The following is an 18,114-nucleotide window of genomic DNA, read 5'->3' on the forward strand; positions in this document are numbered from 1 at the left end:
GGAGTTCGAATAAAAAATTTTTTTTTAAAAATATTTAGAAGTCTATAACAAATATTTTTGGTTATCAAAAATATTTTGTGAAATCTAGTGTAATTCAGATTTAAAAACTAGAAACCACTGTAGCTACTGCCGTTTTAAAATAGTAAAAATAGAACTATATTTGGTTTTGCTTTAAAGCAATTACTTAGTAATAACTGAATAAGTTTAAATTTGATATGTATTTAAGACAAAATTAAACAGATCTTTCCTAAAGAAAGATAACTCAGATAGATAAAGGAAGACAGATTAAAGCTCAAACTTTTTAAAATCCCCTTAACAGAAATACTTTAATTATAAATTATACTATTTTTTACTGATTTATATTGTTTGCTGTTATTCAGTTTTCCCAATGTCTTTGTAAACTAAAAATTAATAATAAAGTTTCTTTAAGAATATTCAAAAAACTTACTCTATTGAAAAAAATGAATTGTTATGAAAATTTTAAATTAGAAAGTTAAAAAGACTGAGTTTTTGAACATCTGTTTAGAAATTTTACTTCTAGTTTTTCCAGGATATTGGTAAACATTAGACCTGAAAATTTAAATTTTTATTTAGTAGCCAGTGTGCGGTAGACTCTAATAACTCAATAGCCACTTTTTCCTCAAGCCCAGTAAGTCGGTGACCAATATCGATAGGTCCTTTTTATTTAAGTGCCACTTTTTTTTTGCTTGGATTAAATTAAATTTTTTACAAGAAATTTATATTACAGCTATAAAAAATTAATGTAGTAAAAATAATATAAATATGTGACAATATTTAGTTAAACATTACAGACTTGAAAGAACTTTATTTAAAATATTTGGGGTGGCAAAATAAATTTAATGCATACATAAGAACTTTGAAATATCTGAATTTTTAAAGAACTCTCCTTTTACTTGAATTTTTTCTTCGGAAATTAATGGATTCTAAAAGATCAAAATTTTGAATGGAGACATTGAATATTTTAAAGAAAACTATGTTTTCCAAAGTCTTTCTGAATGGATGTACTTTTATTATTAAAAGTTATTTTATTAAATTTTATTTTTTTTAAAAAAAAGAACAAAAAAACGATGGAAAAAAGTGACTGCTTATTTAAGTCGCCAATTTTTTGTTGATGACTCGCCATGTAGTGAGTGGTTATTTTCAAGTCTAGTTAACATGGCTATATTACAAACGTTTTATAATATTTTAATGTAATAAAATAAATATTTTTTCTTCTTAGACTGGAGAAATGGAAGTTAAAAATCCCTTGTTTCATGATGATTCCACCCCTGTATCTCCTCCCATGCTCCCTGATAAAACAGATGGCCCTCACCAGCATAACTGAATTCTCTGTTTTGCCAGTGAAGTCCTTGCTCATCTGCTACACCTGTTACTGTAATAAAAACCTTTGTTCTTGCTTTCTATAGTTAAACCCCATACCTTATCCATTCTTTAACGGGATTCAACTATACACGGACTTTAAAACAAAAATTGGATTTATTATTATAACTGAAGCATACAAATCATAACTAAAAAGGGATTATCACTTTTTTATTTGAATACAGTTTGTTGATAATTGTTTGTAACAAATTCTTTCGTCTTAGACCTGAATTATCCTAAACCTGTTGAGTAAAAAATTGAAATCTCAGTGTTTTCAACTTGTTTACATTTTTTTTACTATGTTGTTTTATGTTATTTTAAAGTTTGTTAGTATTTTAAAAATGTATTATTTTAGCCGTTACTATTATTTACTAATTAGTTTTAAATATGGATTCTGTTTGGTGATTATTCATGTTAATACTCATAATTTAAGTTTGTAATGAACTATTTCTTATCAATAATTTTTTTCAAGCTTTCCCTTTAACCATAAGTTGAAGAATATTTTTTAAAAATAGTTAACAAATAATAATAGTTCACTTTATTACGTAAAATTTTGTTCCAACTACAAAATAAAATATAGAATTCAAAATGTAACAGATGTTAGAGAGTCTAATGGAAGCTTCCTTATTGACTTTATTTTGTGTACAACAAAATTTTAAAGTAGATTTTATTTCAATTAAATTTGTTTATTTGCTTGAATTCATTTCTCTCTATATATGTAAGAAAAATTGTCATAAAAATTACTAAATGTAAATTTTTGATTAGTTAAAGTGTTATAAGCTGTTAGAAATTTTTTTTTCCCTTTTAAAGTAAGCATTCTAATGTAACTTCACTCAAAGTAATTTTTTTTTAAATGTTGTTGATTAAATAATAATGTGTAGGTTCAGTCTTGTTAAAGATAACCCTAACCTCTTTCTGTATCCTTCTATAAAATAATAGTTTATGAACTTAAAAGTAGGAAAAAGAGTTAATAGTTATTTTTGTTTTGAATATATATTATTGAATAGATATAGTCTTTCTGATTTTATAAATCTTTTATGTCTAGTCACACCATGAAATATGTTTGTTACAGTTACAGTTAAATATTTTAAAGCTATGCAATTAAGTGCATTGTAATGCTAGTCAATGAAAGAGCACATTCGTGGAAAGAAGTTACATTTCTTGTAATTTAAAAATATTTATGATTCTTATGTTTTAAAAATGTACAGTTTAAAAAATATATACATATATTTATCTTCTAGTCAGTGTAAATGATTATTACAATAAAAACAACAAATTATAGCTAGAAATTGTAGAAATTTTTAAAATCAAACTAAAATTATTTCTAGATTTTATTGTTATAACATATTTATTTATAAAAAATTTTTTCTCGATAATTCGGTTTTTATTGTTAGAATTTGATGACATAATTCTGCAGAAATACTGTATTTATTTATTCAACATGTCTATATTTTTAGACATTATTTTCAAGCATTTATCATTATTAATCCATGCAGTAGACTTCCATTCATGTTTCATTGCTTGTTAAGCTAACTTTTCTTTTAGTATTCAAAAACTATTTTATGAAAAAAATAATATAATTAAAAAATATACTCTTCATTCGATTAATTAATTAGAAAATTTAGTTTAGTTTTAAAAGATAACAGCATTTTAGAAATATTTATTCTTTTGTTTCTTGAAAGTTTTTTTTTTATTTCTCTGAAATATATCTAGATGTTTGGGAGACTACTGTAGAGTATAATTATTTGAAACTAAAGAATATTATTAAGGGTGATTTAAAACCAAATTTGTGTGTTGCAATTATAGAAGGGTTAATTTTTCAATGTATGCATTTAAAAATTTATATATATTTTTTGCAAGTATTTTTGTAAAAATAAAGTACTAATTATGTTAACACATTGTTGACCAGTGACGAGTTAACTCGTCATTGCACTTGTATTATCTATTTTAATTCACAAAACCCAGGGCGTTATAGAATATTGATAATTTTATTTCATTCAGTAAAATTCAAATAAAATTTATTAAAGTTCAAATGAAATTTATTCAAGTTCAAATAAAATTTATTGGAGTGCATTTAGAATATTTTATTTTACTTTCATATTCAATTACAAATTAATAGCTGGTGACATGACATAGTTTCTGTGTAAAATTGTCGGTCAACAAAGTGTTAAGATTTTAGAAAGTTTTCACAGTCGGGTTTTTATTTTTTTTAAAACTTAAAATTTTTAGTTAAAATTCTATATTTTATTATTATTAGATAAATTAAAGTTATATTAAAATCAAAATATGGTTTATCTTTAAAATAAGTGAATATTGTAAATTAGCAGTAGATCTGTATTAAAAGCTATGTCTAATAAATAAACACAAAGTATGATATGGAAAGCAGCAAACTAATTGTATTTTTGTTGAATTGAATTAATATTATTTTTAAAATTATGTTTGAAATAAACTTTAGTATTGTACGTCCATTTAAGATTGTTGGTAATTGTTAAAGTATATTTTTTACTTTTTAAAAGTGCAGCAAGGTTATGATTAAGTCGATTTACCCAAATTACTTCCGATTGTACAGATTGTATATTTAACTGTGTGTAAGTGGGAAAAGAAAATTGTTAATGTTATTCTGTAAAGAGTTTTTTAAATATATATCTATCCATATCAAATCAAAACACTTAACTTAGGAATATGATTGGGCTTTTTGCATTGCAAGTTCAGTTTAAATAATTTTAAGAACTATGCATAATTTTTTTATTACTTTCTTAGCAGTATTTGGAATGTAATATTTTTGTGCGAAACAAATCAGAGTAGAAAGCATCTTTAATTTAAGTTATTGAAAAAAATTATAACATTTCCTATCATATATCGTAAACAGAAGTATTATCTAGTCATGCTCAACCTCTATCTATTTAAAATTGTTTTTATCTTATATAATTAAAATAGTTACTAATGATAACTTTAATGAATTAGCCAAAATATATTGAAATTTTTTTTTGCTGAAATTTAAAATATCAAATCTTGAGAAAATAAGATTGGGGCAATATTAAGATCGTTTTAAACCTAATAATGTATCTGTTTAAACGTATCTTTAAATGAAATTAAAAATATTAAAGAATCATTTTGAAGACAAATAAGTAGCGGAAAATGCCTTATTAAAAAAATTGCAATCAATATTTTGAACAAATTTAGAGTGTTCACTATATTAATTGCAATTGAAAGACCATCTAAGATTCACAAAACATGACTCTGGTTGAGAGTGCACTGTATAACATTATTATTTTAAAGTCTAGCGTATTAGGTGTTAAAATTCCTTGTTTTTAAATTAAAATTACAGATTAAATTTTTTAGCTATGAGTAAGATGAGAAAAGGGAGAGAAAAACTGTTTTGGAATAGCGATTCTAAGCACAACATACTTGAGCACTTTTGCTGTTTATAGATATGCATTTACATAGTTAGCTTAATTCCTCGAGTGTTCCAATGTTCTGTTTAATATTGAAACTGATTAATAAAAACATTCCATTTATTTTTTAATAATTTGTCCCGTGCGTTTTTCTCCAATTCATTGAATGATAAGCTCTTGAAATGTGAAATTGCATTTATTTATTAATGATACTGATAAAGAAATTGTGTTTAATAACAGTTGCACTTGTATTTAAAACTTTTGTTTAAAGAACTATTTGAAATATCAAGAATAATTTCACACATTACCATAATTAAACTGTGAGAAAATATTTGTTAGGCATTTCATTAGTATTAAAATTGAATAATGTTTCATACAAAATTGTTCTAACCTGCAGCTAACTTTATTATCAATATTTCTGATCATATATTTTATTATCAATATTTCTGAAATTTTTTTATAAATCTTAATACTAGTATTAACATTCCAGTTATGTGTTGCAAAATTTATAATTTTCAAAGCTATTTTTGAAATAAAAACATAAAAATATTTTTTAGAGAGATTCAAACGTATATGTTTTCAAAAACAAACATAAGTTGGGTTTTGAAACTGGTTGATGATTTAATTATCTATTTTATTAGTTTTACTGTTTAATAATCAGCCACAGTTTTGCAGTTAAAAACAGTATGTTCCCAAAAGAAAAGATGCGCCACTTTCTTCCCCTTTTTCAAGCCTGTATGATTTCATTATAAGTAATTTTTTCGAGAAGAAATTGCACATGCTGTAAATGCCGTTGCACCTAATCATCACTTACAGGTGCCCCTAAGACCCATATTACTTTTCATACCTCTCGTGCTAACCTGTGATTAATAATTCTTTAATTATAGAGTAACAAGTAAATATTTTGAATAATCTTTATTTAATTTTATGCAACTCAGTTACCAAATTCCTATTTTTAAGGTTTTTGACATTAATATTTTTTTTCAAAGCTACTATAGTTACTTTGGTAAAGTTTTACAAAGGTTAAAATACGTTTAAAACTTAAAATTTAGGAACTAAGTTCTAAATAAAGCATTTTTATAAACCAAATGCAACAAAAAGTGTTTCAAAATGTTTATTAGTTACTAAACAGGGAATTAGTATTTCCATAGGTTAACACGGGAGGTGGGGAAGTAGAATCTGAATCCAGAACACCACAAAATTACATAGAAGTCTTCTGTTATTAAACTCAATTTTTTACAAAGCGTAACTTTTATTTTGTGTTTTGTCCCCTGTTTGAAATTATTTTCTCCCTTTATATGGTTTATTAATTAAGAGATACCACTGTGTGAGAATGGTTGATGAGATAACTGATACATAGAATAATTCACATTATGTACTTGTATTCCCACAAGAGGAGTCAGCTGGTATATGGGTCCAATGAATGGAGTTATATTGAGTATTGTTATAATTTACTATGGTACATGCACTTTCACATTTTTTTGCTTACTCATGACTAGTTTGTAATCGTGTTAAGTTAATGTCATAGGTCTGCAAAAAGTATGAAATATTAATGCTGTATTTTCTTTTCTGTGGTTTTGAAATGCTTTAGTGATGTGTAGAAATTATAGTTTTTTATTTGTAAAAATTATTCAGTGAGTCCTCATTGTGCAGAATCCAGTAATTTAAGTCAGCATGGTTGTGCTTCCTGTTGTACATATATACAAGTACAATATCAATAAATTGTTTTAACCCTTGCTTTGTGTGATACTTATTTCAAGGTTGATTTTATTGTTAATTTATAAGTGAACATTGAACAACCATATTTTTTCTTCTTCTAACAGCAGGTACTAAACTTATTTTTTGCCTTGGAGGACGTTGGAATTGTTACTCGTTTAACATTATCCGGTGGACACCTGTGAACCTAAATCATAGAGGCAAGCAACATTACCTATGCCACAGAATGAGATAATTTAACATAATGCGTAGGATAATTAGAATACATTGTTTTTTTTTGAATGGCAGTTTTAAAAAAAAATATTCTGAAGTTAACATTGTCGATGGCATTGTAAAATTTGTATAAAAAATTATTACTAGAACTATAAAAAACAAGCCTATAAACGTCAATAGTGATGTTATAAAAATTTCCACATCTCCATAAATATTTAAACTGGGTTTAAGAAATTTTAGCCAATTATTGCAAATAACAACCTAAGTAATTGATACAAGTATATTGCTATATTTTATGGCATTGGGTGTTCAAAAATACTTATTTACGCTCATAATTTTTTACCAGTCTCTCAAATAATTAAAAATCTCATGACCTAAACACCTCTAAAGTTACAAAATAATTCTAAGTATTTCTTGAAAAAAAAAATGTCAAAAACTGAAAATGTCATAAAATGATCTCCACACAGAAACAAAACAAAGAACTAGTAAAGAAATATTAACATTAAAAACTAGGATATACGTAACTGCAAAATTACCAAAGCTATTAACACAACTTTATAATCAACAGAATTCAACAAGTCTTTTGTATTTTAAATTTTTAATATCACTATAATAATTTGTGTTTCTCAAACACAATCATGTAGCTAAATAATAATGACTGAATGAATGACCTAATAACTGAAATGAATTTAAAATATTTTAAAATCTTTATTTCAAATAATTATTTTTATGTACAAAAGTTTAGTAAGTTGTACTTTTTCTTGATGCTTTAAGAATATACAATAGTTCATTTTACATTATGGCATCACAGGAACATTAATACCAATAAAAACAGATCTAAAAAAATCTTTTTCTCTCTCATGAAAGAGCGTCATCTGTTCTTTGACTGTTAGAACATCCATCAACAGCAGTTTGATTTAAGGGTTTGTGACCACCCGGCAAGTTTTTATGACTATTACTTGAAGAATTTTGTTTCCTTCCCAAAGAATCTGCAAACATTAAAAAAGATTAATGACCGCTTTAAATAACAATCAAAAGAAATGTCAAAATATATTTTTCATGCAAAGTAATTAAAACAACTATTGAGATAGGCGTCATTTAGTGAGAAAATAAAAATGTTGATTTAGTGGAATACGTCACCATTTTCTGCAGGTCAGTGAAAATTACCTATAATGATAACGTTAAATTTTCAAAGATTTTATGTTACCCTTTTTAAGAAAATACCACTTTATATGTTTTTCATTAGAGATCAAACTCATTTTTCTCCACACAACACAAACTTTTTCCAAGCTGTTTTTTCTGTTTTCATTTTTTAAAAAAGAGGGAAACTGATTTGAATCTGTTCTGAAATTTTTCGATTCTATCTTCTTGTCTTTCTCTTAGTGGAAGAGAATTTCCCCCTTGAGTCAAAATCAGGATTTTTGTGAAATGGGACAGGCATAGAAAGGGTGCTTAATTTGTAAAATTTGCCAGTGTAATCTTTCCCAACAAACTTCAAATTTTGAATCTTGGAATAAAAGTTTTCATTTAAAAACATTACTCTAAGAGGGTGCGAAGCGTTTTTTAAAGGTGCTTATTTTCGATTTTCAAAAGCCCTTAAAGATGCTTTTTTATTAGGTGTTTTTAAAAAGTGCTTATTTTTCCCTTTTCGAAAATGAGATTTTTCTTTACCCTGTCCATTTTCGCCACGTTTTATGCTAAAGCCTGCTTTTCACATTGTTCTATTCAACGTTTTTACAGTTCATTTAACCGCAATCTATTTCGGCCTACCGTTGCTCCATAGAGTATGAAAGCACCAATCATTTTATATGTTTGAGGAAATACTTGCGAGTTCGCATGAGCGTCTACTAAGCTGGGTTCGGTGAGCTTATTGCACTATCAAATGCAACTCAGCAGCATTTTGCAAGATATTCTCAATTGTAGGCTTCCTTTTCCACCCTCTAATGTCGAACCAAAAAATCTCTTGATCATTTTATAATGGCTAATATAATCAAGAAAAGAATTCTTTGTCAGAAACTAGTTATTTTGTCATGATCATGCAAAGTCTAACAAAATTATTTTGCATTTTGTTAATGTATATAGTGCTTAAAAATATCTTTTGAGTGCTTAAAAAGTACTTAAAAGGTGCTTATTTTTTGTTGAAAGATTTGGCTACGCACCATGTCTAAACAACTACTTGGGTAATCATTTCTTTTTCTTGATTTCAGTAACCTGCAAACTTCTTCTTAACAAAATTTTTTTTAAAAAAGCTCTGAATTTGATTTCTGCCCTGATGACGTCTAAAATGAATTACAAATGGGTTTAATAAAGCAGGTTTCGTAATCTAACGGTAACATTGGTCTTTTGGAATTAAATTGAGTGGTTGAAGAAGTCGATGATGTGTATATTGACTGCAACATACATCCTATTACTTTAATGCCTGCTCCCGATGACAGTGGTGAAAGGTAGATGAATGAAAAAATTTTTCAGTGGTGAAACATGAACAGGGACAGTGATGAAAGGTAGATGATGAATGATAAGGTAGACGAATGAAAAATATCAAAAGATATACCCAAAACTAATCATGAAAGTTTCAAAGCATAAAAACTCTGAAACAATGTTTGCGAATGTAAACCAAATAGCAAAGCAATCAATAGCAAGCACTGAGAGGGACATTGTTGAAATTGTATCTAAAAATCTACATACAGTCAACAAACAATCTAGTTCTTAGGTATCCAGAATACTGACTGGTTTTAAAACCTTTCAAAGTCACTAAAATGATATAAGATGAGATAATGAGTTGCTTTACCTTTTACTGGGCTGATTTTTTTTCTTTAAATATTAACCAACTTACATAGTTCTTTTTCAGCATAATTCAAAATTATATGATTTACTGCTTTGTGATTTTGTTAATTTTACAAATTGAAAAAATGCTAGCTATTTTAAAGAAAGCAAATGGGTTTCTTAACAAATATGTATATTAAAATGTTAATGAAAAAATCTAAAAATACAATAACAAGCAGTCCTTGAATCATTTTTGATAAAAACTGTAATGTTTAACTTATTTTTTAAATCACCTTCAGTACTTTTAATCACCTTTTTCAAGTTTCTTCCACCTTTGTCCTTTTTTTTAATAATTTGTTTACTATTATTTTCAGCACTCTGTATCTCTCTTTCATTCTGTGTTTGTAAACTGCTAGTTCCCAATATACTGCTCTTTCTTTACACTACAACTACCCCATCATATGTGGTGCATGTATGGAGCAGACATTTTACAAGGGAAATAGGCGAAGGGTAAATTATTTGAATGCTTACCATTAAGTAAATTTGAAAGATAAATCTGGTTGCCAAAGAAAATCAATGATATTAACCAAAAATTTTCAAACCTATTTTTCCTTGCAACTCGTCCATATCAGCATAAAGTTTTAAAATATGAGCATCTTTTTCTGCTGATATTTTTTGCAAGTCCAATAATCTCTCTTCTCGAACCTGAAATAAAATTTAAGAAAACAATTAATCAATTGACATTGAATTTAAACATTGACATAAATTGAATTTAAACATTGAAAACAATTGACATTGAATTTAAACATAAATTATAGAAATTAAAGTTACAAGTATCAGTCATCAAGACTTAAGTAAGAGTTAAGTCAAATTGAATGTATATTCATTCTGAGCCCCAAACATTTCCGAGTCACTTTCATTAATAATTAATTAAATAATAACTCTTGTACTAATTATGATTTCAAAAATAAAACTGTTACAAAATTCAAAATATATAAAATACATTTTTATTAAGAGTAATAACAGATTTTTGCAATGTTTTCTTTTTTAATAAAATAATAAATTGCATTCATTTTTACCTAAATTTAGGCAAGAGTAGAAATTAAGAAAATAAAATCACTGGTTTAAAGAATCAGCAACTAAAAGGTTTCATTATGTTGTACACATTTTCACTAGTCCCATTTACTTGTATCTAATAAATTTAAAATAAATATAGTCAACTAACACAATATTTAATTTTTGTAAACTAATAAAAATAACAATTAACCCTTTATATATATCAAAATTTTATCATTTTTTTAAGAAATCGATTAAATGTAACATATTATACTTACCATAAACAAAACATTTCAGTTCCCCCCACTGGTGTTAAAAGCTTTCGGCTGTGGTTGGACTTAACAAGCTGGACAAATCATTGGTGAGACATCAAACAAAAAGTAATACTTTAGTCCAACCTGGAGAGCTGGGCTTTGTTTTACCAACTCTAGTGTATAAAAACTAACTGTTACGGAATCAAAAAAGAAATTTACTGGACTGTTGGTCGGGATAGTCTGGTTGGCACGGCTCTGCACCCATGTCAAAGAGGTCGTGAGTTCAATTATCGGCAGCTGAAGACTCCCCATGTAGTAAATGGTGACTAGTGCACAAGTCCCAGAGTCCTCCAAGTTTCTATAACAAATCATACCCCTGGTTCAGGTCAAAATTACAATTTGTGGATGTATGAAAGGGACTGAGGTATAAATGGTCTGTTACGTATGTGTATGGCAGAAGTCGAATTCTTGGCCATAGATGGCACCACTGGAAAACAAAAAGTGCACTCCCTTTGCCTAATGGCATACTACGACAACAACAACTGGACTGTCAGTATGAAGGCAACCTGGGTATAATGTAAGGATTTGGAGCATGGACTTTATGATTTCTTCATAGAGGTTAAGAGTTACTTGTTCTAATAGAAATTATGGATAACTATAAACTTGAGCAGCTGAAAATTTAGGAAATGAATACACAGTAGTAGAAATTGCAAAATAATTTTCAGTTGTAATCCTATAAAACATGTGTTTAGAATAGGTTTCAAATTTCATAAGAGAATCGATGCTGTAAGAAAATATTTTTTGCAAAGCTCTTGAGAAAAAGACTTCGGAGTAGACCCCAACTAAGATGGATTGACTGTGTTGAAAATGATCTAAACAATTTTAGGGTTGGTTGCCAAATGTAGAGATGCCTGCAGAAAACTTTTGGAGTTGCCCAGGGCTGTCAATCCACTGAAGAATATTATAAATAGAGTACAGAACCCGTTATCCAGAAATCAGAAAACCAAAAAACCGGAACGAAATTCGATGAATTTTCCCGCCATTTTTAAAGAAAAAAATTTTTTTTTCCTCATAAGATTTTAGGATTTTTCTTTCTTTTTTGAAAGATTTTTACCTTACCATCATTTTGGAAATAATCATTAGTGTATTACTTCATCGTTTTTCCTTCTTTTCAAGATTATTTCCAAAAAAAATTTTTTAGTTGGGTTTAACAATAAAAAAAAAAAGGCTTTTTGTAGCGATTCAGAAAACCGGAAAAATCAGTTATCCGGAATAGCGATGGTCCCGATCGATCCGGATAATCGCTTCCCTACTGTATTAAAAGTAAAAAGTTATAAAACAAAATAAGAAAAAAAAAATTAAAAAAAAATGTTCTCATATCTACAGTGAATCTCATAATTATAGTAAAGACTTATTTTGTAGCAGAAACACAGATAAAAAGAACAAACTGAGGAACGAAAAACAAATATAGAATACAATTTTTTAAAAGTTTAATTACCAGTTGCCAATTGCTGGACATTGGACCATCATTAATTTTGAGTCTTGCTTAGGTAAAAGGAATATTTTTAAATCATTTAAACTAAATTTACGATAACCTTGATTATATCTTCAACTATATAAATAGCCAACATTTTTTGTCATTAAGCTAACCAATATACAAAACTGAATATTAAAATACTAACTGTTATTTCAGCTTGATGAAAACTTTTCATTTCTTCACATGAACTAGTCCTTTCTCTTTGCTTCAATTTCTAAGAAAAAAAGATTATGATTTATTGTAAGTTTTGCAATTTTTTCAAAAACATTCACATGTTTCTATTCAAAAACTAAAGTACTTAGCCTTCCTTAATAAGCAAAAATCATTAAAAATCCTAAAAAAATTTTTATCATGATTCAATGAACAAAACTAAAGTTTTGAATGTTTACTGTTACGTTCTGGTAATTAAAAACATTTAGAGATTTTAATAAACTAAAATATTTTGTATTTCCTTACTAATTTAGCCAATTCTATTCAAAATTATAATTTCAAAATAAACTCAAAAGAGTCTCTACATTTTATTTGTCACTTTACAATATAAATAAAGTACTTTACCAAATTAGATAATATATTTTCTAACTCAGTAATTTTTCCTTTGGAGGAATCCAAGAGAACAGATTTAGTGTCAAGCTTCTGTTTTAAACCTAAAAAATGAAAAATAGTCAAAAATACGCATTTCAGCAATATTGATTGATTATACTGTGAAATTAATAGTTATCTTAAGTTCTTGGGGATTTTTGTTCTAACTTTCAATATATGGTCTTTCAAAATAACAGAAGCATACATAAGCATCACATTAACTTAAATGACATTATTGTCAAATGATGAGCAGCTTAGTGATTTCATAAAAATAATAATTCAAAATAAATTGTATTGGAGTAAAGAATATTAACTTAATCAAATATACTCTGCATGAATCATAAAAAATCCTCTTTAAAATATGATTTTAAAATACGCTTGCAGAATTTGAGTAAATTGTCATTTGTGAATCTTTTCAAGGAGGAAAAAACAAAAACATATCCTACACAATCTTCGAAATTTAGATAACTGCTTTTAGAAACCAATGCTTATGTTCAAGGTTAGAAATTTTTTTTCTACCCATTTTGATGTAAATCAGGATAATGTTGGTCAATTTAAGAAGAAAAAACAAGTGAAATTTGATTTATTAGATGGTCAAGCTTAATTTCTTAGAAAAATAACTTAAAATTAACTTTTAAGTTCTTTAAAAATGAATTATTAAAATTTACAATATACTAAAGGTTGCAATTTAAATCTGGAAAAAAAATCTATGTTTCCCTGAAACCTTTTAATTGATTCAATAGAAATGAAATTCCCTTAAGAGATAGATAGGAGATATTAGATATTAAACTATAATTAGCTTCCTATAATATTTGAGTTGGGTAAAAAGCAGTTAAGCGTTCAGGTAAAAGATAGTATATTAGTTTTAGCATTCTAAAAAATTTACATTGATTGAACTATTTAATTATTTCTAAACTGCTGACCTAGTAATACTTTAAAAGTATTATTGTAAAATTGCAGTTATGCTGGGGGAATTTACAAGAAAGTCGGAATTAAAATATAATTTTATCAAAGGCATGCCATTCAAGAGTTCCATAACTCTTTAAATGCTTTCTTACATAATGATTGCTTAAATATGAATGAAGAAGTACAAATTTATAAAGATTTTCCACATATATAATTAATGCTAGATATGCATTGTGGTGTAACTACCACTACGAATATTAACAATCAGCTCACTAGTATATAAGACATGCTAACTAAAATAAATTTTGGGGTATCTTTTAATGTATGAAGGTGGACATTGTCTATAACTGTTACTTTCTCCACAGCACAATATACGTGAACGTGCAAACACCATTGACAGAAAACTTGTACGATCGCAAAACATTTTTTTTTGTAACTTATTAAAACAAAAAGGATTAAAATTTCCTATGTTACTTCACAGTTTTTAATACTGCTTAAAATTTTAAGTATTACTCATTAAAAAAAAATTCTATCTTTATTGTAAAGTTCATCTTGCAGAGAGTAATATGAAATTTATTACTCTGCATTACTCCGCCGCACTTTACCCGTAACAAAATTACTTCATAAATTACTTTCAGGATGGCTGGTATTTTAATAATCAATAAAGAGTTTGTTTTATTAAAATTAAGACAGTGCTAAAAAAATCTGTGATTTTCAAAAAAAATTTCCGCTGAAATAGGAGGTGACAAAGGGTTGAAAGTAGTTTCAATAGTTAATATTGTGATATTTAAGAGTAAATTATAATTGCTTGTAGTAAGTTTTTTTTAATTGAGATTTTTTGTTCATAGAAATTTTTCATTTATCTAAAACATGCATTGTAGCTTGAGGAGTCATACCTGATAATTAATATTATTCAATTATCTAAAGGAAAGCTTTTGAAATGAGTACGAGCTTGGAGCAAGCTCCATTAATAGAATAGATTTAATATTTAATTCTTCAACATCATATAACATACCTGCTATTTCAGCTCGTATAGAGTTGTCCATAAGTGCAGATGTAATATCAGGTTGTTGAGGCTGTTTAGCTTGATCTAGTTTACTTTTGTAATGGGCATTTAATTCTTGAAGAAGAATAAGTTGTTTCGTAAGAAATATTGCTTCCTTCTTTACTTTTTGAGAAAGAAGAACTTCTCTTCTAGCATATCTCAGTTGACATTTTATATTTGCCACCTCACACTGGACATTCTTATAACACTAAAAAGTGGAATATAAGTATATAATTACTAAAATTTAAATACAGAAAGAATAGTTAAATCACAAAGAATAAAATAAAATTTGATTAAGAAATTAAAAGCCTTTTATATATTAAATAACTTTTAATATCTTAAATAAGTATTAATGTATTAAAGCTTTAATATGTTTTTAAAATTTGTCTATTTTAAAATAATTTAGATACCTTAAGGCGACGTTGTACAATGAGAGAAAATTCTGTTTCACTTCCATGAGTAATTAAAAATTTAAAGCATAGAAAAAGTGAGTTTCAAAATATTAAAATGAAAAGTTATGAGAGGATAATTTAGGAATACACAATGGGGAAGTTTTCTTCCACTAATATGTTTGCATTTTGATATTTTAATACTTTTTCTTTCAGCAGTTGAAACTTCAAGACTTTCCCTAGGTTTGACTGAACTCACTTTTTCTATATAGTTATGGAGGTGAAACAGAATTTGGAATGAAAAGTTTCTTTCACAGTATAGCCTCCTTTTAAGTGTCTGTAGCAAAATGACACATTTTAGTAAAATTTTAATAGCTTTTTTAAAAAAAGTCCTATAGATATTAAAATTAAACAGCTTTTTAATACTATAAAAATCTTATTTTTTAAAAAAAAATTAATAAATTTTTTGTTCATAAAAATTAAATAAAATTTTTTTTTCTCTACAATTTTAGGGTTCTTAGAACTTTGCTTTACCAACATACATAGATTACTTTATTTTCTCTCACTATAATCTAGAAAAATTAAATGACAGGTTATAATGTAATGTTATAGCAAATCACATTTTATTGAAAAGTAACTAATAATTGGAAAACAAATTTGGAATTGGGTTAGGTACAGTAACGTTTAAATTAAAACTTTCTTATTTTTTTCATTGAAATTTCTTTTAATAAATAAAACATCAAGAAATTTTTTATTTAGCAATTAATTTTGCAAGACATTTTATATTCAATGCAAAATTAAATTCTAATTCTAAAACTTGCCGTACTCTCGTACAAGATAAATTTCAAATACAAATTTTTTTATCGTCACAAAGAGAGAAAAAATTATTTTTACCAGTACATATAATCAATTTTCTTTTTCAGTAGCACAAAATATTTGTTTTTAAGATACATATTATAATTCAGACTGGCAAAATTGAATTTTAAACTTCTATATTTTTGAATTTCCCTAATATTAAACATTAAAATGCTTACTTCTCTGATTTCATCATTTTCTTCTTTTTGAGACACTAATAATGTTTGCAGTTGTTTATTGGAAAACTGCAACTGGTTTTTCTCTTGACCTAATTTTCTGAGGAAATGCATAATATATTAAGCAGAAATTATAAATAATATGATAACAATATAATCATCACAATTTTAAAAACGAAAAATTATTATTTAAAAAAAATAAATAAAAAAGAGAATTAACAATATCTTTAAATTTATCTGATTATTTATTCAAAGTACTTTAATAAATTTTAGAAATACACAATGTAGTAAAATTAAGCAATGTATCAAATTAATAATTCACAATCATTTCTACAAGAAGTCAAACAGTAACTATTACATTTTGATGTTTACAATAGTTGCAATGGTGTGGAAAGTAAATGAGAACAATTTTGAAAAACAGCCTGTCCGAGAAAATACTAATTTCTTAGTGAAATTTTCATTAAATTTCATAAAAGCTTCGAGATTAAAATCTGTTATTTATCTCTGATACTCTAACTATAATAAGATACTTCTTAAACGATAAAAGATATCAACAAATACTTTGTTTTAGCAATACATTATCAGGTTTTTTTAAAAAAAATAAGTAAAATATAACTACTTACTTAATTTTAGAATCCATATCTTTTTCGTTCTTTTTCTTCTGACTCATATGTTGAATATAAATTTTCTTTTGACTTAAAAGTTCTCTTTTCAAACTGTCATTTTCATTTGTCAAAATAAGAATTTCAGATTTCTGTAAAATACATAACAGTAAAAAAAAATGCTTCAATAAAGATATGTGATGTGATTTTTTTTTACAAGGCGAGTTCAAAAAGTTAGAGGAATAGATTATTAAAATAAAGGGAACAAGAGATACAAATAAAATACGCTTTTGGATAATTCAAAATTATTATTATTAGCTACAATATACTTTTTATATCTATTCTATAGAAGCTGAAAGTGTCTTTTTTCTTTTTCAGTCTCACTGTCTTTTGAAGCACCACTGTCATTTTGACATCTTACGTACCGACCACTGAAGTCTTTAAATCAGTCAAAAACACACTTTTTACTTACCGCTTCCACATCATACACTTTCAATAATATTTGATGCGTCTCAGTTTTCTCTAATTTGAAGTAAAACTTAAAGTTCATAAATTGCTTCAGTTTGTAGTGGCATCTCATATTGACCATATTTGATTGCCCAGAAGCAGAAAGTGCTTAAAAGTGTGATGTATGTCGCAGAACAAACGAAGTCCTGCAGAACAATTTGTATCTTGAATAAGTGACACAAATTTCAGCACATTTATCAGTAATCTCCCTCTCCTATATCTTTGCCATTCTGAGGAGGAAATAAATGAATTAGCTTTTGGCTATAACATTTTTACAAAATGGGTTTCTCAGTTTTTAGCAGACAGCAGGAAAAATCTATCACCATTTTTATCAAGAGAGCTTCTAAAGCAAGCTGGAAAAGAATTAAATTCAGAGATATCCAATTTCATAAAGTTTATGACTTTTATATTTCTTATACCCATTTCAGAAGCAATTTGAGAATCGTGGGAATCCACGATTGGCAGAATTGTTTCTAAAAGACCAAATGCTTTTGATGGAGATGAAGTTGTTGAAACAACAGACCAGCGAATGTTTGTGTTTGCAAATGGTGCATCATCTGAGCACTTGTCCCTTTGAAAGATTTTTAAGGCAGCCCTTATTTTAATGTTCAGACCTTCGTATCATAGGCATTTCATTAACACTAGATTGCCTAAAGGAAGAGTACTAATACTCATTCATCAATACTAGATTGCCTTTGCAAAAAATGTACAAATAATAATGCATAAATTAATATTTTCTTT

The 18,114-nt window shown here is 26.7% G+C and overlaps 2 protein-coding genes across 3 annotated transcripts in view; one reads left to right on the top strand and one right to left on the bottom strand.

Moving 5' to 3' along the window:
• The window catches only part of LOC107448048 (uncharacterized), a 48,902-nt gene extending 42,391 nt beyond the window's left edge, over positions 1-6,511 (top strand). For both annotated transcript variants that reach the window (XM_043040304.2, XM_043040300.2), the window contains exon 7: positions 1,241-6,511. In XM_043040304.2, coding sequence (XP_042896238.1) covers positions 1,241-1,345 — 105 coding nt within the window. In that variant the 3' untranslated portion in view covers positions 1,346-6,511. The remainder of the gene's footprint in view (positions 1-1,240) is intronic.
• Positions 6,512-7,392: 881 nt separating this feature from the next.
• Positions 7,393-18,114, bottom strand: part of LOC107448053 (tuberous sclerosis 1 protein hamartin) — a 37,991-nt gene continuing 27,269 nt past the window's right edge. The window contains exons 15-21 of the mRNA XM_043040296.2: positions 16,888-17,018; positions 16,268-16,364; positions 14,815-15,052; positions 12,870-12,958; positions 12,460-12,528; positions 10,070-10,172; positions 7,393-7,693 (exon numbers count right to left, since the gene is read on the bottom strand). Coding sequence (XP_042896230.1) covers positions 7,563-7,693; positions 10,070-10,172; positions 12,460-12,528; positions 12,870-12,958; positions 14,815-15,052; positions 16,268-16,364; positions 16,888-17,018 — 858 coding nt within the window. The 3' untranslated portion in view covers positions 7,393-7,562. The remainder of the gene's footprint in view (positions 7,694-10,069; positions 10,173-12,459; positions 12,529-12,869; positions 12,959-14,814; positions 15,053-16,267; positions 16,365-16,887; positions 17,019-18,114) is intronic.

Source organism: Parasteatoda tepidariorum, chromosome 10, assembly GCF_043381705.1.
Source record: "Parasteatoda tepidariorum isolate YZ-2023 chromosome 10, CAS_Ptep_4.0, whole genome shotgun sequence".
Taxonomy (NCBI): domain Eukaryota; kingdom Metazoa; phylum Arthropoda; class Arachnida; order Araneae; family Theridiidae; genus Parasteatoda; species Parasteatoda tepidariorum.